The sequence below is a fragment of the Plecotus auritus genome (genome assembly GCF_963455305.1).
Source record: "Plecotus auritus genome assembly, chromosome: 1".
NCBI classification, from domain to species: domain Eukaryota; kingdom Metazoa; phylum Chordata; class Mammalia; order Chiroptera; family Vespertilionidae; genus Plecotus; species Plecotus auritus.
Window position 1 is genome coordinate 176899749 of NC_137770.1, and position 27620 is coordinate 176927368.

General features: G+C 39.1%; 1 protein-coding gene across 7 annotated transcripts in view; it reads left to right on the plus strand.

The window, feature by feature from the left end:
* EMCN (endomucin) overlaps positions 1-24526 on the plus strand; it is a 112698-nt gene extending 88172 nt beyond the window's left edge. For 3 of the 7 annotated variants that reach the window (XM_080644298.1, XM_080644301.1, XM_080644299.1), the window contains 7 exons: positions 5778-5870; positions 6300-6353; positions 7968-8063; positions 13072-13096; positions 14236-14297; positions 19834-19907; positions 22720-24525. In XM_080644298.1, the coding sequence (XP_080500424.1) occupies positions 5778-5870; positions 6300-6353; positions 7968-8063; positions 13072-13096; positions 14236-14297; positions 19834-19868 (365 nt within the window). In that variant the 3' untranslated portion in view covers positions 19869-19907; positions 22720-24525. Of the gene's footprint in view, positions 1-5777; positions 5871-6299; positions 6354-7967; positions 8064-13071; positions 13097-14235; positions 14298-19833; positions 19908-22719 lie in introns of all 7 variants that reach the window. The other 4 variants (XR_013959182.1, XM_080644297.1, XM_080644296.1 and 1 more) reach the window with 4 other exon arrangements.
* The last annotated feature ends 3094 nt before the right edge of the window (positions 24527-27620 follow it).

The following is a 27620-nucleotide window of genomic DNA, read 5'->3' on the forward strand; positions in this document are numbered from 1 at the left end:
CCATCCACGTCCCTCCTTCCAGGAAAGCCTGCTTTCATATTCTTGCCAGGCTCAATCATTGGGTGGGAGCACTCTGGGGAAGGCATGGCTTCAGCCCAAACACAGGGATGGAATTTAGAGAACAGGTGGGAACCTTGGTCAATTACACTGTCTCTAGTTGGTGTTCTGTGAGGTGCATTTTCATAGCCACCTCAGGTGCTGGGACATCAACAAGGTCTTCTGTCTTTAAAGCTCACAATGATCTATCTAGTAATTGGTTTACAGCAAAAGCTAATTATGTACCACTGTCAAACACCAATGGGATAAATCTGCACACATCCTATATAATAAAGAGGTAATATGCAAATTGACTGTCGCCCTCGCACAAGATGGCCACCCCCAATATGGTCACAAGATGGCCACCACAAGATGGCTGGCAGGGGAGGGCAATTGTGGGAGATCAGGCCAGCAGGGGAAAGCAGTTAGGGCCAACTGGGCCAGCAGGGGAGGGCAGTTGGGGGCAATCAGGCTGGCAGGGGAACAGTTTTGCGTCAATCAGGCTGGCAGGGGAGTGGTTAGGGGGTGATCAGGCTGGTAGGCAGAAGTGGTTAGGGGCAATCAGGCAGGCAGACAGGCAGGCAGTTGGGAGCCAGCAGTCCCAGATTGTGAGAGGGATGTCCGGCAGTCGGACATCCCCCGAGGGGTCCCAGATTGGAGAGGTGCAGGCTGGGCTGTGGAACACCCCCTCCCCCAGTGCATGAATTTTGTGCACCGGACCTCTAGTATTACTATAACAGTTTTGGTTCTGAGGGTCTCTGTATTATAATAGACTGTTCTGAGGGTCCCTGCTTCAAATAGCCAGCTCCACGTTCTGGCCCAAAGCTTGCAAATTGGATTTAAAGCAAGACACAACATATCTGCAATTCAATAATCAATACAATCACCAAAAGTCGGCTTAAGAGCAAACCCATATCATCTAAAAGTGCCATCCACTCCAGTTTTTCCCATTCCTGACTAGAGCAAAGTAACATCAGAAAACATAGAGGTTTGGTGTATTTTTACACTTAAAATTTTGGAGAAAATTAGGTAAATTGGCTTTGGTTGAAAGATACAACTCTCTAATGGCCTAATCTATATATATATAAAGAGGTAATATGCAAATTAGGCCGAGACACTGTATCGGTCACAACCAACTCAGGAGGAGGGGCCTGACACAGGCCCAGAGCCTGAGAGAACAACAGACAGGGTGGTCCTGGAGCGGACACAGGCAGGGGGGAAGGGGAGGCCTGGGGTGGAAGTTAGGCATGGGTCCCAGCCACCCGCAGCAACAGTCAGGCCCTGACTCCCAAGGTAGACTGAGAAGTAGGCAGAGGACAGACCACTGAGGAGGGTCTTATATACCATAGCAGGGAGCTTAGATTTTATTCCACAGAAGGAGGAAAAGTGAAGAATGTCGAGCATGGGAGCATCCTGGTTTTGCTTTCATTTTAAGTGAACCATTCTGGTGGCTGTGGGAAGGATCAATTTAGATAGCTGCAGTGTTTTGGGGCCCAAGAAAAAGAGAGACTGATGTTGGGAACAAGGACTAGACAGAGGCAGTGGATCAGAGACATATTTATGAGGAAACCTGATGGAACTATTTGGCTGATTACACAGGGATGAAAGCAGATAAAGCAAATGGTATTAGCCCAGGTTTTCCAGTTTGGGCAACTTCATTGAATGGGTGATTCTAATAATTGGGAGAAGGTATCAAGGAAAAGGAACAGTGTAAGGGAGCTTGCTTAGTTCAGCAATAGCCAAACAATTAGGACAGAAGACAGACTTAGTGCTCTTTCTTTGTTGCAACATTTGTTTTTCTGCCTTCAGCCACCACCATGTGAGGCTAATGTGCCATCTTTTCTCCTAATCTAGGATATTATCTATCTACTACACATTCCTATCACCTAAATTAGCTTTCCTACATGATCCCTTAAAAATACTTATTGAAGTCATTCAATGCTCTGTGAGTATGGGGACTTTCAAGATGAGGAAACATTATGAGCCTATATAGATTATCAGGAGTATGGGGACTTTGAAGATGAGGAAACATTATGAGCCTATATAGCCTAAAGAGATATTGGGTGCTCAATTTTTAACTTTACAAATCAGATACTGAATGTAGTCATGCCAGAGGCATAATTTTAATGAGCCAATGTCTCTTTACTGAAGTGTCACACTTCAAAGGAGGTCTTCTCAAATAATACAATGCATAACACTCATCTGGGTTGCCTATTAAAATGTAGGACCACACCTTGAAAAACAGTCCTTCTAGAGCTCATTTTGGTGGATAAATCTCCCTCTAAGTAAAGCAATCCTATATAATAAAACTGTAATATGCAAATCGACCGAACAGCGGAACAACCAGTCAGTGCGGGGCGGGGCTGGAGAGCAGGTGTTGCCCGGCCAGCCAAGGTGCATGCTAGTGGGCAGAAGGAGGAGCTAGCAATGGGGTGGGGGGGCGGCAGCAACCAGCAGTGGCGGGGCAATGGGGGTTGGAACCATCCCCTGATTGTCCACCTGGTCGCCTCCCGCAGAGGGAGGCGACAGGTGGGAGCAGTGGTGGGGTGAATCAGGGCAGGGCCGCACAGCACCGTCCCCAGATAGGCCTGCTGGGGTTGCCTCCCACAGAGGGAGGCCACCAGTGGCCGTGGTGCAATTGGGGGTGGGGCCGGCCATTCACTGCCTGTGCCATCCAGATTGGCCCACTGGTCACCTCCCACAGAGGGAGGCCAGACTGTGGCTTAGGCCCACTCCCCACTTCCCTAAGCTGTCAGGACATCCCCCAAGGAGTCCTCGATGATAGAGGGTGCTGGCTGGGCTGAAGAAACTACCCTCCCCCCCCCCCGCCATGCATGAATTTCATGCACCAGGCCACTAGTCATAACATAATAGGATATTATAAAAGATAAATTAATATAATTTAAAATATTTATGTAATTTATAATAATATTATCTATAATAATAAAAGCATAATATGCTAATTAGACTGGACAGCCAAACTACCTTCCAGACGTCACTCTGGACATCCTTCCAGACGACCTTCCAGGCAAAGCCATCGCAGGCAGGAGCCGAGGCAGAGGTGGTTAGGGGTGATCAGGCAGGCAGGCGAGCAGTTAGGGGCAATCAGGCAGGCAGGCAGAGGTGGTTAGGGGCAATCAGGCAGACAGGCGAGCAGTGAGGGGCGATCAGGCAGGCAGGCGAGCAGTTAGGGACAATCAGTCAGGCAGGCGAGCAGTTAGGGGCGATGAGGCAGGCAGGCAGAGTGGGTAGGGGTGATCAGGCAGGTAAGCAGATGAGCAGTTAGGAGCCAGCAGTCCGAATTGCAAGAGGGTTGTCCTACTGCCGGTTTAGGTTGGACATCCCCCGAGGGGTCCCAGATTGCGAGAGGGTGCAGGCCGGGCTGAGGGACCCCCCACCCCCGTGCACAAATTTCATGCACCGGGCCTCTAGTATATAATATAAAAAGTTCAAGTACTCTTCTAAGCAATTTAAATTATTTTTACTCATTTAATTTGTACAACACTGTGATGTAGAATTATTATAAACACCATTTGTAGATATGAAAACTCAGACACAAAGAAGTTAAGTGACTTTCCCAAGATTCCACAGCAAATAAGTGCAACATTCAAATTTGAAAGCAGGTACTCAGTCTTCAAAATCCTGCTCTTAACCATCTATTATACCTCTCTTGTACTTTCTCTACCAATATTAGTATAGTAGTAATGTAGGATAATAAAGTATTAGCAAAATCCACAGAGATTATCAGCTCTGAACACATTGTGGTTCCTGCTATCTTAGTCACAAATGAATTACATTAGGCTCACAATTGATGAATTCAGCCAAGACACATAATTGCATTAATATGATCATGCTAATGGACAGGATTTGTCAAACTGTGAGTTAACTCCCATTAGTGTATCATGAGCAGCATTTTAAAAAATGAAATAAAAGAGAATAGAAAGAAACAGAAAGCATTACATGTAATAGAGGAAAATTGTAGGGGTGTGTGTATGTGTGTGTGTACTGGATTCAGAAATTATTTATTAACTGAGGGTTGAGGTTAAAGGAAAACAAAAAATTTTAAGTCTTTGTTCAAGGATCCAATGAATTTTCTTTTTAAGAAGAGTTCATTCTATTGCCTACCTATAGATCATTATCAATAACAATTGGCACTGGATCATCAACACATTTTAAATAGGAAAATGGGAGCTCCCTCAGAACTAGATAGATTATAGTTAGAACTGTAGCTGCCACTTAACCTGTCTATGAGAAGGTAATAAAGTAGGAGTCTTGAAAATTAACCCTTGGGAAATCCCAGATGGATTAATGCCATTGGTTATTTCATCAGCCATCTCATACTCTACCAACACAATAGAAAAACATTCATTTTCAATGAAACCCTGGACACTGAAAATATAAACTAAAATTATGAAGGATTCAGCTAGTTCCCCTCTTTTATTTATTTTTTTTTTTCTGCCTGCCTAGTGCACTAGTCCGACATTTTTCTTTGTTCTTACGGCATATATTTAGCTTCCTCCCACAGATCTCTTACACGGCAAGAATGGTACAAATTCTAAAAATTATTCTTCCCCCACAGATGTCAAAAATGCATGAGCATGCAGTGCATGCTGGGTTGTGGGTGGCACAGAAGGAAAGATCCAAGGCAGTCATATGCAGTATCAGTTTCTTTGGGGCAACTATACATGGCCTCAATTCTCCTGAGGGGCCATGATTATAAGAGATGTCTCAGTTCAGCCAAGCTGCCAGCTACATTTTACTGCACACTCACTGTATTCAGAGCTCCATGTGGGGTATGGTGGGAGTTGTGGTCTTCTCATTCCAGAAACTTGCAATTCAGTAGAGAGACAAGGCAAATAAGTGTGATGAAAAGATATCACCTTATAGTACAAGAAAAAGCGGATGATTTTTCAAAAATTTTTAAAATTTAATTTTATCCAAAATTTATAATAATAAGTTCTATACACTTATAAAATATTTGATTACTTGTGTTTCTTTGAAATTTATTGAGATTTGTGGGTTTCGAATTATATTTTTTAATTTATTTTTTGTTTCAGTCCTTCTAACTGAAGATGGCAAATGTTGACTTAAGCAAATAAATATAATTATAATAAATTTAATTTACATTTCTTTGAAAGAAAAGATTATGGGCAGTGGTAAAAATGTAACCAAGCAGCAGATACTCTAAATAAGCCACATAAATGTAAACCACTGCTGAGCTTTAAAGATAAAAACAAAGGATTTTTAATTTATTTTCCCCCAACTTTTAACTATAGCCTCAACTGCAGTCTTTCTCTTCAACCAATAAGTAACACTGTAGAAATGAAGTCCTGGGTATTTATGTTCATCATAAGTATGTGTGATGGAAAAAATCACTATCATCCAAAGTTATACTATCTGAAATGTGAATAATGCTTTTGGTATAGACTTGCATCGCAGAAGAATCTCATGCCATAGGTGATACAGACTGTAGCCTAAGATAAGAAACGTACTCAAGTTTTTTTGGCCGTTCTGGAAGATGTAATACTGATACCCAGGTTTTGAGATTCAGAATGCAATTGTTGTTACAGGAGGAAAAGACGAATTTAGGATTTAATGTACAATTGTATGTATCCTATTATTCAGCAAGAAACCGTTTTCATAGATTTTCAGAAATGCAAACTCTTTGAATCTGCAAAGAAATGCAATAAGAAGAGTTAACACTATAGTTTGACTCTGGGTATCTGATTTTTTTTCTACAGTTAGCACTTCACAAACAGATGTCTCACCTTCTAAAACCAGTATATTACTCTCAATATCAACGGCAACTGCAGAAAATATCTTACAATCTCAAGGTATGACTTCTGTGTGTATGACTAGAAGCTCACTTTGCTCAACTCTTTATCACCTAGAAAACCCTACCAATCTTTAAAAAAATAATAACAGCTTCATTAAATTATAATTGCTATACAAAAACACACATCTACAAAAGGGGAGACATGAGGAAACTGTTGCAGGTGATGGATACGTCTATTGCTTTTGATTGTGGTGATGGTTTCATGGATGTATGTCCAAACTCATAAAATTGTATATATTAACACCCTGCCAATCTTGATTTGCAAAACAGAATTCTTTCAGAATGAGATCAAATGTATTCATTTGAAGCATCCTACCTATAGATCACAGAGACTTACTTAAATTGAGGCCATGGGGGATGGAGGGAGGATTGTGAGGATTGGCACATGAACCAAAGGTAACCTATTTTTTCTTTCTTAAAATAATAGGCACTGAGAATGCAAAAAATGCAAGCCCCTCTTCAACCAGCTCCTCTCATTCCAGTGAGTAACAGACATATTTTCATTCATAGACATAGATATGTAGAATATTTTAATGTTACCAATAAGGGAAGGGATTCAATTACAGATAGACTTTATCAGCTTTACTGAACCTGCAGTCCCATTAAAATCCTGTCTAACTGCCACTTGCTTTGAGAATTTCCTACTTATGAGTCTTAATGAGCACACTTTTGAGATTATTTTCTTACCTTAGTGCTAAGCAATTACCACCAAACGTCAAGGTGAATTGATGGGACTAGTTTCAGATAAGCTGAAGTATACAGACAGAGATCTCCATAACAATGAATTGTTTACCTTCACAAAACTTTGTCTTCATGTTAAAATGGCCTTTTAAGAAATGTTACTTCGTGGCAAACATACATATATGTCATATAACATACAGGTGGGGCAAAAATAGGTTTACAGTTTTGAGTGAAACACAGAGTTCATTCTTGTATTGTTATTAATTAATTATTGTCTTATTTTCCATATGAACAACTGTAAACCTACTTTTGCTCCACCCTGTATATGATTATGCTAGGACTAAATAGACTTAATTTCCCTGGAAATTAAGACTAATATGAATACATATGAGGCTGGGATGATAGGTTTAGGTAAAGCCATTCCATTCAATAGGTCAGAATTGCATTCATTGACCCGATGATTTATGGTTTCTTCATTTGGGAAGCACTAATGATCTCACTAAAGGTCTAATATGAACCCAGAACTTACTTAAAACAAATATTTAATCATAACAATGGAAGTGAAAACCACCCTACAAATGAATTAGTTAACTATTCTCATTCCATGATGAACATGAGGAACACATAAGCAAGCAGATGAGAATACCTCACTAAATGGTAACTATAATTTCTATAACTCTAGCTTTATAGGACAATGTTTTCGATTTATCACTGTTGTTTCAATCTGGAAAATGACTGGCAGAAAAGAAGGCATATACTAAAATTAATTAATTAATAAATAAACAGCAAAACCCTCCTCTTAATAAAAATAGGAAAAAAACATCACCCAGACATGTATGTACAAGTGCACACACATGACATTGTTCTTGAACCATTTGTTCATGTTTAGAAATAATGTGCACTATGATATCCAATTATATCCACTTATGTTATTTTATACTTTTTCTGGTTCTAAGATATTACTATGGAAAGATATTTGTGAGTTTTTTAGAAAGCCAGCTTTATAACTAGGGTAGTTCCAGTATTGGCTATATAAGTCCTTTTTCCCAATAATTTGGCTATAAAGTTGTAAATAATATATGAGTGAATGTGAGTCTGACTCTAGGTCTAGAGGGCATCTTCCCCCTCTTGTCTTCCATCTCCTCACTGCCCCAGTCTCCAGAAGAATGGAGAACTATCTCTCTTAAGTTTGAAATTTTATTTCAGAAAGGCTACAAGACTGACATCAAGTGGATACGTCAGAAACGACAACTAAAGCAAAACCCATGAATCAGATAGATCTTCTTTGTTTAAAATATAGTATTTTAAATAGAATGATGTTTAAAGAAGAAAGCACGCATGCTTTTGCTCAGTTCATAAACTATTGTGAAATTCAATTGCCACTCTAACTGACAATGTCCCCACTGCTTCTTAGGTATTATTCTGCCGGTGGTTATTGCTCTAATTGTAATAACACTTTCAGTATTTGCTCTGGTGGGTTTGTATCGACTGTGCAGGAAGACAGACCCAGGTGGGTAACAGTGTTTTGTTACATTTTGTTTCCTGAGAGGAGAATGCTCATGCTAGATCTAAAATTTATACTCTTCAGGGGAGGCAGAAATTGTAGAAAGAAATAAAATGCCATATTGCTTGATCTCAAAAATAGAGGGGAATGAACCGAGAAATCTATGCAATGCTGGTGAATGTAAGGAATAGGGATTAACTACTAGTGGCAGGTATCAAATGTGAACAAATACCTTTCAATGAATCAGCCCGTTTTGTGGGCGGTTGGGGGAATATGGGAGTCCAGAAGGCATGAAATGGTATGCCTTATCTATTGTGAAGGTTTGTTCCTTTTCCGGGTAACAGAGGATAAAGCAAAGTCTCCCTGAGAACGTAGTTTAGGGGCCCATAATCTGAAGAAGAGTGTCCTGTGACTCACTTCCCTTCTGGGAAGCATAGCTTCCTTCCAATGAAAATGTCTTCCTTCATGACTGCGTGTTCTGCTCATTGAATTGGTTCCTCGGGACTGAATATTATTGTAATTTTTAGTGGAATTCTAGTTTGAAATTATTACTCTTCTTAACCTCTCCGGTAGCATTTGGAAGTCTTTTCCCTTTTCTTCAAAAAGTCACTGCTCTCTTTTAAACATCCCCACTCTTCCTTTTCTTCTTTTTGATGTTTCATCTTCTCCCTGCCTCTGAAATACTTATAAATCCTGTAATGGCATTCTATTTTTTATTCTTTTTTAAATAAATGTTTAATTTTAAAACAGATTTACATTCACAGAAACATTGCAAAGATAGTTACAAAGAGTTTCCACATACCACATAGCTGTTATTCTTATTATTAAGATGATATAGCCCAGCAGGTGTGGCTCAGTGTTTGAGTGTCAAACTATGAACCAGGAGGTCACCAATACAGTCCTATTCCAGGTCTGGGCATGTGCCCGGTTTGCAGGCTTGATCTCCAGTAGAAGGCATGTAGGAGGTAGCTAATCAATGAGTCTCTCTTATCATTGACTAGAGGCCCAGTGCACGAAATTTGTGCATGGGTAGGGCACTTAGCAGCTGCTGGCTGCCGGCTGATGGCCAGGGCCTCCCTTTGTTCTGCGCCACCCACTGATGGTAAGCGCACTTCATAGCGAGCAGTCGAGCTCCTGGTCAGTCAAACTCCCACCCAAGGGGACAATTTGCATATTAGCTTTTATTATATAGGATGTTTCTATCTTTTTCTCCCTCTTCCTTCCTCTCTGAAATCAATAAAAATATATAAAAATAAAAAGATGACATATTTATCACAATGAATTAACTAACATTGGTTGATACATTATTATTAACTAAGGTCCCTACTTTTTTCAGATTTCTTCCAATCTTATTGTCTTTTCTCAGTTCCAGGAAATTGAGCTTTTTACTCAACATTTCATCTGAATTGCCCTTCAGTTCCCATGGCTCACACTCTCTTCTGTTATCTTAAACATAAATCTATTTTCCATCACAGACCCTGCCCTGCTTGTGTAATGCAGCGTTATGTATCCATGCCTTTGTCCATGCTGTTCCTTCTCCTAGAATGTCTAGCCCACTTTGTAACTTTCATAAAATTCCAATCTCTCATTTGTCCATTAGCACCTACCTCAAACACCAATTTAATGTATCTTTCTTTGCATAATACATCATCTCTTTAAGCAGAATTCTATAGAATTTTATGAAATTCATCATGTAATATTATAGTTACTTCTTCATGTACCTGTCCTCCCTTAGTCTGTTTCAGGTTCTATAATAAAAATACCAAGACAGTGTAGCTTAAACAATAAACATTTATTTCTCACAGTTCTGGAGGCTGAGAAGGTGCCAGATTGGGTGTCCGGTGAGGGTACTCTTCCTGGCTAATATATGGCCATCTGCTCGCTATGTCTTCACATAGTGGAAAGCAAAGAAGTACTCTGCAGTCTTTTTTTCATAAGGGCACTAATCCCACTGAGGACTCAACCCTCTGACCTAATCAACTTCCAAAGGTCCAACATCCTGATGACATTATATTAGGCATTAAGATTTAACATATGAATTTTAGGGGAGCACGCACATTCAGTCCATAATATCAGGCAGCCTCTCTAGTCACACATCATGTATTATTCACATTGCATTGTGCATAATATAAGACAGAATCTACTATAAGCTTGTTGAGTTAAATTTTCAATAAAATAGAAGCTTGCCTTTCCTCATTTTAATTCTAAATATTTCACTAGCAGAACTCTAAGTTTCAAATACTGTTAAAAAGTAAACATCCATTTTTATACGATACTAGAAGCCCATTGCACAATATTCGTGCAAGAATAGGCCTTCCTTCCTGTGGCTTCACTCCCAGCCACCCAGGAGTCGGCAAGTCCCCACTCCCGGGCCGCCCGGAGCTGGCAAGTGCTCACTTCTGTCTGGAGCATCACTCCAGTAGCTCCCTCCACTGCCCCCTTCCCCTTATAGCAGGTTTCACACCGCTCCGCCTGTATATGCAAATTAACCTCCATCTTTGTTGGGTTAATTTGCATACTCACTCTGATTGGCTCTGGGCATAGTGGAGTGATGGTTAATTTGCATGTTTTTCTTTTATTAGGTAAGATATAAGCTACACTGTTTACCCCATAGACGTTGTGCCCCCTGGATACTAATAAAGGCTGTTCCTAAAGCCAGTGTCTAACCATGCACTGCACGGACAGCTTGGTGCAAGAGCGTAACAGTGCAAGGGGAAGTTATGAGGCAAAAAAAACACACAAACAAACAAAAAAACAGAAAAAAAACAGTAGTGTTCATATTAGCCCTTGGTGGAGAATGAGAATAAACAAATCAATGACTTTCCCTTTGGGAGTTAGTGAATAAAGCCTCTTAATAATGTCTAAAAATTTTTTCCCCGCAGTTTCCAGAAGGAAAATAGCATTTTTATAAATCAGTTTAATTTCTCAAAGTTTCTAATCCACCAATACTATTTTTTATGGTAAATCAACCATCCAAGTTGAGGCTTGTGGGTGTTGAGCGCATAGAAGAAATTAAAAAAAAAAAAATTAGTGTGCTAAATCTATCTGTAAAAACACCCTCTACTGAGAAACTGCTTTGCATAGGAAGATTTGCAAATAAGTTTTCTGAAAAGTTGACATTTGCTATTAAAGAGGACTCTGGATGAATTGAATCATTGAGGGGGAAAATATATAAAATTCCAACCACTATGAAAAGTAAAATAAAATAAAATAAAATTACTATAATTATGGAGAATTATTCTGATGACATACAGTACTTTATAACCAAGTTTGGCAGTTGTGCAATTAGCCAAATCTATTTGGTTTTCATTAACTTTGCTTGCCAAACAGAATTTATAGCATTGCTGTCATTAAATGAGCACCATTAAACACCCACAGTAATCACTCTTCAAAATGTGGGTGAGACTTCATTAAGTTCAGAAAATTAGTAAACCCACTCTGCTCACTGGAAGACAACATTAATCAGAGATTTCAATATGAAATTGAGTTTATCCAGATAATGTTGACAGTAGTCTGAGCTTTAACCCAAATAGAACAGCATATATTCCGAGAGTAGTCTGTTGGTATGTGTCTATCTGGTAATAAACCCATTATTACCGTATTCCAAGGAAAAATATTAAAATAGGCATACAAACAGTATCACTGCATGTTGGAACAGGGCTGTGAGCATCACAGGTGATATCATATAGAGCACTTACAGCAGGAATTTTAAAGTGCTGTTAAAACCCTACTGATGGTAGGGAAGACAAGGTCAGGTCAACTTGGTGAACAGCATATGGTATCATGAATTAAATCATAGGAATTAAGAGTCATGATGGTATATGACTCTTACCAGGTGAAGCTGAACTAGCCAGAATATCAGTAAAAATCAAGGTCTTCATAATACAACTAGAGGCCTGGTGCACGAGTTTGTGCACAAGTGGGGTCTCTCAGCCTGGCCTGCGGGATTGGGCTGAAACTGGCTCTCTGACATCCCCTGAGAGGTACCAGATTGCGAGAGGGTACAGGCCAGGCCCAGGGATCCCACCGGTGCATGATCAGGGCCAGGGAGGGATGTGGGAGGGCTCCAGGGTGTGTCTGGCCTGTCTCGCTTAGTCCTGATAGCTCAGTCCTAATCAGTGGGACCCCAGCAGCAAGCTAACCTACTGGTCAGAGCGTCTGCCCCCGGTGGTCAGTGCATGTCATAGTGACTGGTTGACCAGTTGACTGTCTTCCCCTTGGTGGTCAGTGAGCAGTTGAGAGGCCTTAGCATATCATTAGCATATTACCCTTTGATTGGTTGAACAGCCGATGGAACGACCAAACACCTAGCATATTAGGCTTTTATTATATAGGATAGGCCACAGTGAATACAAGGTTTTACCACCATTGCTTCCCGAGGCCATGCTCTTGTGCAGAATGAAACACCAGCATTCTCACTCTAGGCCCAGGTTGTTTTCTACCAGGTCCCGTAAGCAGCTTGGAAAAGCATACAGAAGATGAGATGCCGTTAGTAGCCTCAGTGATATTTTGCAGGGCACTTTAGAGAGACTGAGTTAGTGCAATTCAGATGCAATTAGAAGTGATATCATGGTTCACCACAAATACAGAGATTTGTGTCCCCAGAAAGAGCCACAAATAAAGAAATGTCAGAAATTCAATTCTCTCATATAAAAAGGCAATTCAATACTTTGAGGAGAATTTTTTTCAGAGGTACTGAAATAAACAGAGACCTTTTCTGGTGTTTGCAGACTATGGGATAACAAATAGTAGTTTCACATAGTGATAAGAAACGTAGTGCAGAAGTAAGTTCAGTGCAGTTGGCCTACTTGGGACTATCCCATGAATGTATTAGCCATACCTGAGGAAGGAGCACTAACCATGTCTGAGAAAATGAATAAGGAGGCAGGGAGTGGAGAGATTTAAAAAAATCAAAAATTGGCTTTAGAAATCTCTCTGCACGGAAAGTGGCAGGGGTCTCAGGTTTTTTTGTAGCCAAGCTTCTCATAACTCTAATAATTCTCTCCTCTCCTAGGCACAGCAGAAAATGGGAATGACCAGTAAGTAAAGCTACATCATTTTTTCCTAGAAGCTCTGACTGTATCATTTACATAAGGAAAAGTATTGATCCTTTACTTACACATCTTTGTTTGTATTTTTAAAGAATTTGTGTAGGAAGTATTTTACATGCAGTTTAACTATTTGTCAGAGCTCTCTCGTTTCAACAGAAATTCCAACAACTAAAAGAGCGCTGTTCTTAAGCTATTCAGAAGTGTTAAAATTGAAAATCAAAAAGTGAAATGCAAAAATGGAAAAATGAATATAACTACAGTAATAAATATAACACATACCTAGAGTTTTAAAATACTTTTCCCAGGGGATTTTTCAGTATGTTTCTCACAATTAGGGAAAAATCATGCCTGCACCTTGAGATAGCTCTGAGTGGCTTTATTAATAGTAGATGTGCATTCTGCTTTGACTTTTTAAAAACAAGCAAATCAGTTGTTACCAATCCACCCTACTGTTGCAATCAAGGTGCTATAAAGAAACTATTTTTTTAAATGAATGTCAAAACCAATTCTGTGCTTAAGTTTTCTTTGCCGACCTGAATTTGTATCCTGCCTTTATGTAGGTGTTTTTGTATGTTCATCAGGCAATGAAACTTAGAAATACTATCTGTAGGTCACCTACCCTTCTTAATTAGAAATAAAGGTTCTTGAGATGTCCAAGGAAAAGAAGAAGGCTTTGAAAGTGTTCAGCATCTGAGAAAGAGGAGGCGGGAACTCTTGGTTAAAATAGACTGCAGTGTCCAGGACCTCGTAAAAAGGGATACTCCTAGAATTCATCAGCAGCCCCCAAAGTTTGGAAACATGTCTGTGTCTTTCCCTTCATAATTCAGGACTGAAGCCATGTACCATATAGACCTGTGACAAGTGTTTCCCATGACCCATCTTGATGTTTAATTTATCTGAGGACCATTGCTGTAGCAGAATGATGGAGATTTATTGGCTTGATTCCAGAAGTGGAAAGTGCTATGTGTGTGTCTGCATGTGAAGAGACACAGGTTTTGCCATAAAAACACATAAAATATATATGCTTGTGTATCCTCTTCATTCTGTGTGTATAATGTTTACTTTCTACCCCAGACATGCCATGCTAATTACTATGGTGTTAATTTAATGTTTTCTGTTCCAAATAGACCTCAGTCCGATAAAGAGAGTGTGAAGCTCCTCACTGTGAAGACAATTTCTCATGAGTCGGGTAAGCTCCAGAATTGTGGATTAGATGAAAAAGGGTTATTTCAAAGTTCTACTTGGATTTTGTTCATGTTGAAACATAACCGGAAAGCATAGCTTCTTTAGAAATAGTCAATTAGTAATTTCCAATAAGTATCAAATTTTCCTTTAAAGGAAAGACAAGCACTATAAATATAATTTTTGGGTAAAAATTTTTGGATTATCTGGCTTTTAGAAGTTGCTTTTAATAATGTGTAGATGTGTTCTAAAGAATGGGAGGTAACTAGAGTCATTTTCCATTCTGCAGTAATGGCAGAAAGAACATTACGTGTACTATATAGGGTTTTTATTATCATTGTTATCTTGTTTCATTTTTGCTAATTGCTGTGTATACTCCCTTGGAACCAGGATTTATCAGTTAAAGTGTAAATCATATTTTGTAACTTCACATGATTTTAATTGAGTTTCCCCATGAGGAAAAAACACAATTTCCTGTTGATAAAATTTGCATTTCTTTTTCCAGTTTCTTAGGTTTTGATTTTGTTTGATTTGAAATGTAAATGTTTTTTTCCAAAATATATATATGATTTGTATGAGTTATAGTGTATCAAGAGCAATGATAAATGAGATGCCACATAGCTTTTGAAATTAAAAAAGCACTGATTGTTTTCTTGTTTTGAGTAGACCACATATTTAAAACACCAATATCACAAAACAGGTAAAAAAAAGTAATTATTAGCTTTACAAAATGGTCCATGTGCTCTAACTTAACTATCAAGTTACATTAATACATTTAATCATTCAGTTCCCCCAGTTTTACCTATGCAAAATAGTTTGAGAATGCTGATGTTATTTAAAGTGTGAGCTACAGAATGATAAACTACATTATAAATATGTAGCAATTTTTTTAATAAGACAGCTATAAATATTGTCTCACTTCAAGAGCAAGATATCAAAGGCTGAATGTGGTCCGAGTTGCAGGTAGGAAATTCTAACTAGAGCAAACTACAAGAAGCAAACAGAAGACTTGAGAAGTGAGAGAAACCAACATCTGTAGACAGACCCAAACCCCTCACATGAGCCCGTCTCTTAAGGGAGACCTTCATTCATGATGTACCTGGTTCCTTTATTCCTACCTGGTTCTCTCAGAGGTAACCATCTGAATGGGCAGAGGAGTAAAATTCATTCATAGGGTGATTGGAAACCAATCACAGGTTCCCTGGCCATTCACCTGGCTCCACGAAGTAGCCTAGCCTATTCCACTAGGTCAGAGAAAAGGAGCCTAAATATGAACTAGTCCTGAAGAAGTTCATGAAGGACCTGAGCGTGACTATACCATTTGTCAAGAAGAGTTCTCAGAATCTGCCTGTGACTTTTTTTTTTTTTAAATATATTTTATTGATTTTTTACAGAGAGGAAAGAAGAGGAATAGATAGTCAGAAACATCGATGAGAGAGAAACATCGATCAGCTGCCTCTTGCACACCTCCTACTGGGGATGTGCCCGCAACCAAGTTACATGCCCTTGACCGGAAACGAACCTGGGACCTTTCAGTCCGCAGGCTGACGCTCTATCCACTGAGCCAAACCGGTTTTGGCAACTGCCTGTGACTTTTAAGCAAGCATCACAATAACGTCATGCCCATTGGGAATTTAACCTAACCTGCAGCCAGGCTCCTCAAGCTGGGGTCGGGCTGGCTGCCCAGCACGTGGAAGAAGCCTCTGTGTGGGAGCCCCTGGCTCTCCTGGTGAGGAGGGGCTGGGATCAGGACCACCAACTCTACCATCCTTGTCAACCAGGGAAATGACAGCGCACACCAGAATTGAGGCTTCCAGAGGGGAAAGCTCTAAAGAATCTTTTGTTTCTTGATGGCAGATTTAATATCTGACTCTTCTTTAAAGACCAAGGAAAATTCCACATCAGCTGACATCTCCCACTCTCGTAGTAATTGAAGTAATAAATCGAATAGACTATGGTGTGATAATTAAGACTCTTAACTCTCCAAGCTCCCTTTACTTCATAAGGAGGCATTATTATCATGGAAATAATCAGACCTGTTCTCTGGTACTTTTCTGGTATTTCTGCCAACTTCAATTTAGGACTCACATCTCATTTAATGACATAACCTTTCAATGGGCAACCCAACTGATTACTGTGGAAATATTCGATCAGATGACAAGATTGAATTGGCGATGCAAAGGTTTCAACAGCCTAGAATTAATCATCTGAAACATAACGATCTGCAAATGCTCTTTGTGCCACCACAATTCTTACTAAAGTCTGGTTCCTGAAACACAAATAAATCTCCCCCACCCCCTGCTTTTCAAACTTATTCAAATAGGATTTCTTTATAAAATTATGCTCACCATAGTTAACAGAAGTTATATTATTATAATTATTTTTACTTAAATATCCTTTGCCCAACAATGACATCTTTATTAAAATATAACTAATATAAAATCTGAAATGATTAGGTTTGATATAAGTTCACAGATTTAGCCCAATTTTCCCCTATCTCCTATATAAATTTTTTAAGAAATTTAAAAAATGTAGAAAGTGATTTGATAGAACAAATACCTGACTACCCATCACTCAGAATTGATGAGTGACACATTTTATGTTATTTGCTTCTAAGAAAGAATTAATGTGCCTAAGTGGTAACAGAATGAAATTTGAGCTTCCATGGCCATGAGTTTATTGGATTGGTCAGTATTTCAATTGATAAACTCTGGTCTTATATCTGAAAATGAGTTGTATCATTTTAGAGGTCAATAAGTCATGTTTCCAGGGAAACAGAGCTCTGTAGCCACCCACCTTTACAGGAAATGCCAGTGGGTGCTAAATTGTCTGGGTTTCTAGAAGCCTCAGTGAAGCTTTGTTATTGCTCTGGTCATTTATTGCTAATAACACAGTTCCTTGCCCCCAAACATCCTCTGATTAGACTATGGTATTCATCTCTCCCTATTCCCTGCTTTCTTTGAATATGTTCTCTCGCAAACAGTGTTCTTCTGCTGAAAATGTAGCCCAAAAACGTTTACAATTTGATTATTTAAATTAGGGGTTTTCTTTAAGTAAAAAGAGAAAGCCTAGTAGAGTATAACAAAGATGTGCTTTTAGCAAAAATTAAACACCAAACGTGGCAGATCAAGGGGTCTTTTATGAATACCTAAAAGATACCACATAGCTTCAGTAAAGAATCTGGCCAAGTTAAACATCCCACAATGACTGCACAATATACATGTGATATGATGCATGTTAAATGTGACTCCCATTGACATCACATCTCAGAAAGTTATACACATTATCATTTTTTCAATTAAAGGCAACAAGAATTATGAAAAAACTGCTTAGTTAGTTAAAGAATATAAGACTGCACAGAAGAAAAAGAAAACACAGTACCTTTGAATTTAGTTTCAAAGCATTGCTTGATTGTGAACCATCTGAAGGAAGAAAAAAATGAGATCTGAATTCATTATAATATTGTTCTGCTTAAAAACTCTAATAAGTGTGTATTAGCTGAGATTAAGCTCAAACACTTGAGCATGTGTGCCGGGCCTGCCATGCTGTGCCAGACTTCTCCTGCTTGGTTTTAACCACTTAATAAGGCACATTCCCCAGATGTCATTCCTCTCCTATCCCTCTGTTCCTCAATGCACTCAAGCTCTTTTGAAGGAGATGGTATCTTAGTTTCCTTTGTCTCTCCTATCCCCTGCCCCTTCCTAAATATGGTCATTACACATTATCAGTATGCTAATACAGTCACTTTTATTTGCTTTTTTTTTTTTTTTTACAAATTAAAAGTTCATTAACACAAGAAATAAGCAACAGTGTAAAAGATCAGCAAAAACAATGAATGGATTTATAAAGCTTACATAGATTCAGCTTCTGTCTTCCCGGCCCTTCAATATTTGGCTCATTCTCTGCATGCATTCACCAAAGGTTCTTTTCTCTAGGTACATGTGTTTCATTTGCTTTTGCCATAGACATCATTATTATAACTCTACTAGTGGCCCGGTGCATGAAATTAGTGCACGGGGGGGGGGGGTGGCAGGGAGTGTCCCTCAGCCTGGCCTGCACCCTTTCCAATCTGGGACCCCTCAGGGGATGTCTGACTGCCGATCCACAGGGATCGGGCCTAAACCAGCAGTTGGACATCCCTCTCGCAATCCAGGACTGCTGGATCCTAACCACTCACCTGCCTGCCTGCTCGCCCCCAACTGCCCCCTTGCCGGCCTGCTCACCCCCAACTGGCCCCCCTCACCAGCCTGCTCACCCCCAAATGCCACCCCCGCTGACCTGATCACCCCCAACTGCTTTCTCCTCCTGGCCTGATCGCCCCTAACCGCCTCTGCCTCGGCCCTGCCACTATGGCTTTGTCTGGAAGGATGTCCGGAAGGTCTCCCAGAAGGTCTCCGGGCTAATTAGCATATTACCCTTTTATTAGTATAAATTGGAATCAGATTGTTATTGAATCTTTCTCACATTCTCTATTCCCAATTAGAGAGACCTGGAAGGGGATATTAAGAATTGTAATGATTTTCATAAGGTTTGCTTTACAGTTCTGGAAGACAGTAGGGATTCGATGAACGTTAATTTTGTTTACTTCTCATTCCTGTACTTCATACTCATCGATTCCAGGAGGTGTTGTGCCTCTAGTGAGCATGGGTTGTCCTGGGGTAGAGGCCATGAGGGTCATGGCCTTGGCACTTCTCAAAGTATGGGACCTAAGGCACTCTTGCAAGGAAATATCAAGAGCAAACTGGGTTTGTTCTCCTCATAGGCTTCTGGCACTATTTATTATCTCCATGACTGTGCAGGTAACAGGTGACATCAACCATGTCCCCAAAAAGACAACTTTCCTAACTAGTAGATAAAACCTGGAGTAAAATAATGACATTTATTCTCAAAGCTGGAGACTATAATCCATGTTGATTTTATATAGTGTGACAGGTGTTGATACTTGAGTCTGCCTGAAAGACACAGGTAATGTGAAATGTGTTGATCATGAATCCAGGGGCATGTCTCTCAGCTTCCTAGGTTAATATTTATCCTTATATTGGATAATGGAATAACACTGTTAAATTGAGTAATGGCCCCTCTGCTATTCTGTATGTCAACAAAGTGTTCATGTTGACCTATAAATTCAATTTCACAGAACTCTCGCTGAATTAAACAGAGGATCCTAGAATGTGTTCCTGATAAAATGGCACTTTAAATATATGACATAGGTTTCTGAGGCAGGGCTAGCTCATGGAGCAAGCAATAATCAATAGCTCATTCCCTAAGTTGCCTCTCCTGTTATCACCTCCCATTCGCACACACACCCCACTCCCCGGGAGTGAGTTAGCATTCATTGCTCCTTTAGGGTGAAACAGATAATGGCCTAAAGGAGCTCATAAGTCTTTGTGAAAAGGCCATACCAAGAGGCAAATTGTGGCCTTAATGTCATTCTTGCAGGGAAGTTGGATCTCTCTTGAAAAACAAAAAACAGAAAACAAACTTTTTTTTCATCCTCATTCACTCCCTGAGCTTAAGGTTCAAAACATATCTTCTGTTCCTAGGTGAGCGCTCTGCACAAGGAAAAACCAAAAACTGACAGCTTGGTGAATCCTGCCCACACCTGGGCAGTAAATATGTAAGTTTCCTAATTTCATTCACTGAGATACTCATTAATATCTGCTTCGTTAGCCTGTTGCAGCTTAGATTACTTTCAAAGACTTTTATTAGAGGAAAAGTTAATGGTTTGTGCCAGTGAAACCATCACTGTCTACTTGTCTAAAAACAAACACTAAAATGATTTGCGAGAGCAGTGAATGGCTTGGGGGCTGTAAAAAATTCTTCCGGTTGCCCTGCCTACCTCAGAATGGCACAGTTCCTGCCTATTGGGGATGTTTCCTTCTAATTGCAGTTTGCCTTTATCTGGGTCACTATACACACACTGACAGTGCACTTAGACAGGGTCCTATTGCTATTCCAGACTCGCAGGACTCAAAATGAGAATGCTTACAGATTTGTAGTTAATTGCAGGAAATGTTATGATACAGCAGCAGCATTAATGTTGGGATGTGCATCACATCCAAAAGCTGGCATAGCGCATGGAATCCAGAGAAGCCAGCTTGGAGGTCCGATTGTCCTCCCTCTGTAAGGACTACACCAGGATGTCCTTCCTCTCTGGGTCCAGGAACCATGGATATGTGCGCAGAGCAACTTAAACAAGGTGATCCAAAATGTAGTTTCACCTGGAGTTTTTTATACCAAGCCAGTCATGTAGACAATTTCTTGGTATATAACTAGCTGAGTGACAGAGCCCTCCAGGTATTTTAATGACTACTATATGCAGACAATCAACTTCACTACAATAATAGTTAATCAATAAGTAATTGAAACCTTTCAAACTGTGTTTACAAGCAACACTGCTATTCTGCGTGCTCCATGCTTTGACCAGGAATCAGAGCAAAGCAGGTACATTTCTTATTTCATTAAAAGAGCGCAGGCCAATTTTCGGCCTGCTGGAATTAACTGTCCCAGCTTAGCATGGGATTGTCATTGCTTTCCTAGAATTGGCTCAGATTTTCTTCTGACTCATTTAATTCTCATAAGAAGCATTGATTAAGTGCCCTCACAATTAGTGTTCGGTGCTTTTTAGAACCTGCAGAAGAATTTGCCCTTTGGAAACTAATATTTTTTTTAAAGAACAAAAAAAAATGTATATGCCCATAATTGGCCTGACCAAAATGGCAGTCAGTCTGGGTAGAGTCCAGGGGGAAGAATATCATTGTTGTGTGTACTACCTATGTCACCTGCCAGCCACTAATACGCTGCTGTTACAGACGCTGTAATAAAAAAACTCCTTTGTTCCTATATTGGTTGCAGATCTTTGAGAAAAAATGGTCGATGCAACATTAATCACAAGCACTATCCTACTTACATAAATCCAGATGTTCACCTCGCTGATCTATGCTGCAAACACTTGACTTTACTTGGAAGTTCACCTACAGAGGAGCCAAGTTCAGTTAAACAAAAACTGGGACCACTGTCAAAAGAGCTGTTAATACAAAAATAACTTATGTTAAGTTTTGAAGGCCACTGAAGTAAAAGATTAGACACATGTTAGCTCTATGCATTTCTATACACATTAGTGTTTTAAATGCAAATGCGCTCTGTTTTCGTCTTCTGAGATTAATTCTCTTATGACAAGAAGTAGCAAAGATGACATCGCTAAAGGAATTGATTTGCTGTTACATAGAACTTCAGCTAAGACCAGAGTTTCAATTCGAAAATGGGAAGTAGGGAAAGCACACTTCCTTCTTATTGATGCCAACAAATGTTCTGAATGAGGTAGTCAATAATCAGTGTGGTGATGGGGATAGTAGCTAGTAATATCCCACGGAGAAAATGTATAAAGAACTAAAGGAACAAAGGAAGAAAGAGACAATAGAGGCAAAATTAGGTATGCTTTAAGTGCCTGATTGAGTTAAGAATTTTCAAAACATAAAACTATGTAAGAAAATTCAGTGGAAAATATAGAAAATCTATATTATGACATAACTTCCAAATATAAAAAAATTATAAGGAAACAAATAGAGGAAATGTGTAAATATGACACCAGTTCATTAATATTCTAAACATGCAAAGATGTTGTATACATATTGGGAAATAGGAAAGTAAAGCAAAGACAGTAAACAGATAATTTATGGAGGAGGTAATAGAAATGATAACATAAAATTGTATAGAGGATTCCTATACTACTACTGATCAAAAATGTGAACCAAGACCAAAATATATAACCTTCAATCTACTTGAACTTTTTGTAATTTTAAAAAATCATACTGGTGAAGCAAATAGTTTCACACCTTGCATTTGAAAGTATAAATTAGATTAATAATTGCATTGGGTTCCACATCCAAAAACCAGGATAAAACAATCATTTCTCCTAAGATCATTGTGCTTCTTTGTTTCTAAGTGTTAATATGCTTAAAGAACCTATCGTGATACTTTATTATAAAAGCAATAATTTATTCTTTGTAAGAATTACAAATTTATGAAATTTTAAGGTTGTGAGAGATTCAGTGCTTATAAAGTCCTGTATTATTATTATTATTCATAAAGATGACACATACACTGAAATTTAGAGAGATTTTAGATAAGATACTGTGATTGATTGAATGTGAGCAGTGAGGAATGAAGAGGATTAGGACTACATATGATATCCAAACTGCTGGCATGAGTGACTGGATGGATCATGAAGGTAATAGCAAAGATGGGAATTATGGAGGGAGAGGGAGCAGGTTTAGGAGGCACTATGGTTGTTTTCCTTTCAGACATGTTCAGTTTCAAGCGACTGTACTGGGCGGAAAATAATTATTCTAGTCACTAACATATTCACCCCCATATCCAACATCTCTACTTACTCACTTTCTTAGAATCTGAACTTTTTTTCCCTACAGGCTTAATCTTCAGCTTCTATGCTCCAGGATTAGAAAGAGAGAAAGACCTGTGGAATTAATCCTGACTTCCAATCCTGCTTGTCAATCTACACCAGTCACCTGTCCCAACAAAATGATGTCCAGATGACATGCAATAATCTGATAGTACAGAAATTCCTGGGTCTCCCCTGTCCATTGAGACAGGAGAAAGCACATGTACATTGTTTAGGAACATTCTCAGGAGAACCAATTTTAGGAAAGGCATTTGTGAGCAGTTAACCAGGCAGCCCAGGCATGTGGGTTCCCTGACGACATGACCTTCCCGCAAGTTTAAAGTTTCCAGAACTGACAGTTTTTATCTATGGCGCCTTTCCTACTTTCTTGGTGTTCTTCTATTACCTAATGCTTGTATTTATTGTTTTCTACTTTGACTATGTTAATGCAGGGAAAATTTGCAAGTGTATTATTAAATATTAGGTAGAAATCATGACGTGCCACTTTGTACATAAAGATATTTTATTCATATGTTCATGTGTTAGTTTTAATAAATATTTACTGTATTCAATACACTAAAATATCATAATGTGACTGTGAAAATGGCGAAGGTATTGTCTCCCCATAATTTTGAAAATTTTTGGATTGACTATTAGTTTATGGGAACTCTATAATGAAAGGCATCTGTAATAAGTGAGAAAGGGACAGATGATTCATGTATTAGACCCTGTGAGAGGTAAGTCATACCATTTCTTTGGTCTTTCTATCTGTAATTCATACTATGTAACAAGGATGTAAGGGCATTTATGACACTGTACTGCATTCATTGAGAAGATAAGCAGGATTGAGAGTGTTTCATAATCCTTTCAGTTAAGACTATCTCCATGCATTTTTTTTATTTCTTTTAGAAATGTAATGATTTGTTCTAGCAATGATGGTTAATAGAAATGAACATTTCATAAATACATGATTGTGATATTATTTTTCAGTGTATCCCTTTCCTTAAAAAACATATGATTATAGCTGTCACTCCAGCAGGAGCACATTATTCAGTTGAAAGCTGACTGATCAACCTTGACTCCTTCTTGGACACGTGCAATCAAAATGTCATGTTGGGTGACATTCTGTGGAAAGCTCTGAAACTAATAAGCTGCCAGTGGCAGCTCTTTCACTTGTATGATCACCTTCGCCGAGTCAATGCTAAATTCCTGGTGATTTGAGGACAGTGCAGTAGAATCTGAGCAGTGCATGTAAAACTGCCTTTTAAATTCCTTTTGTTGCAATGTATTTGAAAACTTTCAGCTTTAAAGATTATATAAATAATCATCTTGGTTTTAGCTTTCCGATGTCTGGACACTAACACACCAACAAGCATATCTACATTTCTAACTGGTGTCTCTTCATGTTTCTTTGAGAAGGAAGATAGGAAATTGAAGGGGAAAGGGAAAGTAAGAGGGTATAGAAAAGGGCAAGGACCCCCAATACATACACTTTCCCATGAGAGATGTTCTAGCCATGTGTAACTCTAAACTAAAAGTATTTTATACTGGTGCGACAGGGGCTGGCACATACCAAACATGGGACAGTGTCTTCAGAAGGAAAACATGCCAACACCCCTAGAATGCTTTACTGAGCTCCTCAGCAGAAGCCTTGTTACAGTGTGCTGAGAGAAACATACTCTTCTGCAACTTAAATTACTGCAGTGATATGTTATTCCGGTGTCTGGAAAACCATTTTCTTGACTTTGCATAAGAATTATTGGAAGAATTTACAATGATTGGGAAAGGGGAGAGCTTTTTAATGGTCATGAAAGAATAAAATTCATTCTAGTTCAAGAATTGTTCATAAAGAATATGCTTTATACTAACAACCATAGCATCAAATCTTCAGAGTCAGAGTGGTAAGAAGATTCAGGAATTTGCAGCTATTCATGGCATTTTGTAGCATCAATCGCAGATGTCTGCATTTTCATAAATCAACTTAACCTATTGAAATAAGTTTCTAGGCAACGTTATCATTAATTTGATTTTTTTAATTATCTTACTTAAATTGTCTACTTTCTATGCCTCACTTGTTACATGCTCTTTATTCTGATATATAATTCAAATGTCACTGCAGAAAGGGAATGGCTGTATTTAGATCAAAGGCAAACTTTTCTATGTGTTTGCTCTGCATGACAATATGAATATAATTTAAGTCTATCAATAGTAAAACATAAACAAGAGCTAACTAACTGGCACTTTTGTTATCTGAGAATAAGGGGATGTTGGCTGACACACCTGCTGTGATCAGCCAGTAGAGAAAGACTTCAAAATTCCCCTTTCTGAGCTGAAATATTTCATTACATTTCTGACAAATCTGTGTCTTATTTCTTGTCTACCTGATATACAACTGAGGACATCAGAGAACCTTCAACAATGAACCTGCTAGCTTTCCCTGATTTTTCTCTGTTGAGCTCTATTTATGATCATTCAAGTTTGTATGGGTCCCTAAAAAGACAACTGGGTATGTCCTTTAAAAGTTATGTTTTCTAGGTCCCTCCATGCTGTCTCAAAGAGTAAGAGACCAGGAGAGCATTATGCTAAGTGAAATAAGCCAGTCAGAGAAAGACATATCACATGATCTCACTCATATGTGGAATCTAATGAATAAAATAAACTGATGAACAAAATAGATCTAGAAACATAGAAGCATGGAACAGACTGTGGAATCTCAGAGGAAGGCGGGGGTGGGTGGGTGGGAAGAGATTAACCAAAGAACTTATATGCATATATGCATAACCCATGGACACATAATAGTGTGGTGATGGCCTGGGGCAGGGAGCAGGTGTGGGCTAGAAGGGGCCAATGGGGGTTGGGGGGAAGGTGACACCTGCAATACTTTCAACAATAAAAATAAAAATTTTAAAGTTACGTTTTGAGTAATTATAGTCTCAAGACAATGGAACTGTTATTTTTTGCCTAATATTAGAGATATCCATCATTGTGATTAATTAAATAAGTACCCTGAACTGAGAATTTGTGATGGGTTATCCAGAGATCTTCTCTTAAAAATGTTAAAAATGTTAATGCAAACACTAACAGGACTTCTCATGTTTCATTAAAGGAGTATATTTTGTCACTGTTTCAAGGGGATTTGTCCTATGGGCCTGAATATAGCTATTTCCTGTTCTGGCTACTTTTTAAAGGAAACCCAGCTTTAATAAGTGATGGAAAAAACATCTTTCTTGTTCATCAATATTGCATTCCTGAACTTAAAGTCAGAATTCTACCAAAGTAATCAAGGATAATATTGTTAGTTAACACCATATCCAAGACTCATTTTGTCCCAAGCACTGTGCTAAAATCTTCACTTTCATCATCTTGGTTAATTATCACAATAATGGTAAGACAATTTCTAATATATTATTATTATTATTATTATTATTATTATTATTATTATTATCATGATCACCATCATTATAAACACACCCATTTTAAGACAGAAAGCTAAATAAATTACCCAAGGTTGTAAAACTAGTAAACAGCAAAAATTTGAATTCCAACCTAAATCGCAAGTCCCTGTTCTTCATCACTATACTACATAATCTTTCTAATCTCAGTTTATTTATCTATAAATAGGGGTTATACAGTGATGCTCCTGGCCATAGTTATAAGCAGGGTCCAGATTTACCATCCCATTATAAACAGTTATAAAACTGAACAACTGTTTCAGTAGACAAAGGCAGAATTAAGCTGTGATCCTTAGGAATAGAGGACAAAATTGTGATCTCTATGAATAACCAACTTTGACACATTTGAGTCTTAGCTGCATAGAAGAGGCCACCTAGGTAGAACCTGATAGTCACACTGAGTTGAGAAGATATAGATTGGAGCAAGGAGACTCGAGTAGCTGGAATTTGTGGAGCTACATAGAAAAAAAAAACTTTAAAAAATCCTGCATATGTACTAGTAGTTGAATTTGTATCTGTTCATGGGATATTAAGCTTAGCGTGAAACTCCATGAAACCAGGTAAAGATTACTGAATAGTTGTATGCTGAAAATTCCTAGATATCATACAGGGCAGACAGACATTCTGATCATCCATTTTGGAAAATCCTCATTGATCACTTTGATTAATGATCCCAGAAGATTCACACCTTAGTAGTTGTGTTAAAATACCCCTAGAGGGTGCTTCTGGTCAAAAGAGCAGTGTAGCTAAATGCAGAACTCGTTGCCTCCTACAATCACATCAAAATTACAACTAAACCATAGAACAACCATGATTCAGAACCACCTGAAATCTAGCTGAACGGAAGTCCAGCAACTAAGGATAAAAAGAAGAAACCACATCAACACTGGTAGGAGGGGCAGATAGGTGGAACAGTCTGGTCCCACATCCACGTATGCCGGATAAAAACCAGGAGGGATATCTCAGCTATAGATGCTCCCCCTGAGGAGCAAGGGGTCCCAGTCCCACACCAGAACCCTCAGCCCAGGGTTCCAGTGCCAAGGAAGAGAAATCTCCATAACTTCTGGCTGTAAAATTCAGCAGAGATTGTGGCTGAGTGAGAGGGAGGGTACTGGAATCTTAGGCATTCCTCTTAAAGGGCCTGCATGCAGATTTACTCAAACTCACTTGCTCTGAGCTCCAGTGCTAGGGCAGCAGCTCAAAAGGCTCCAGGGACATGTGGGAAGGAACTGAATTGTCTGGAATCAGGGTGAGAGCTGGAGGGGCAACTTTCTCCCAGACAGAAGTGCTGGTAGAGACTATTGTACCTTTTTGAGTCCTCCCCTCACAGACCCAGCAGATGAGTGCCAACCTGACCAACATTTCTCATCCTGCCCTAGTAATTCCCTGAGACCCCACTCCACCCAACTCGGGTGCAGAGTTGGCCTCAGCATGCCCCTTATTTCTTGCTAAGTGGCCCAAGCTCAGTACTAGAAGC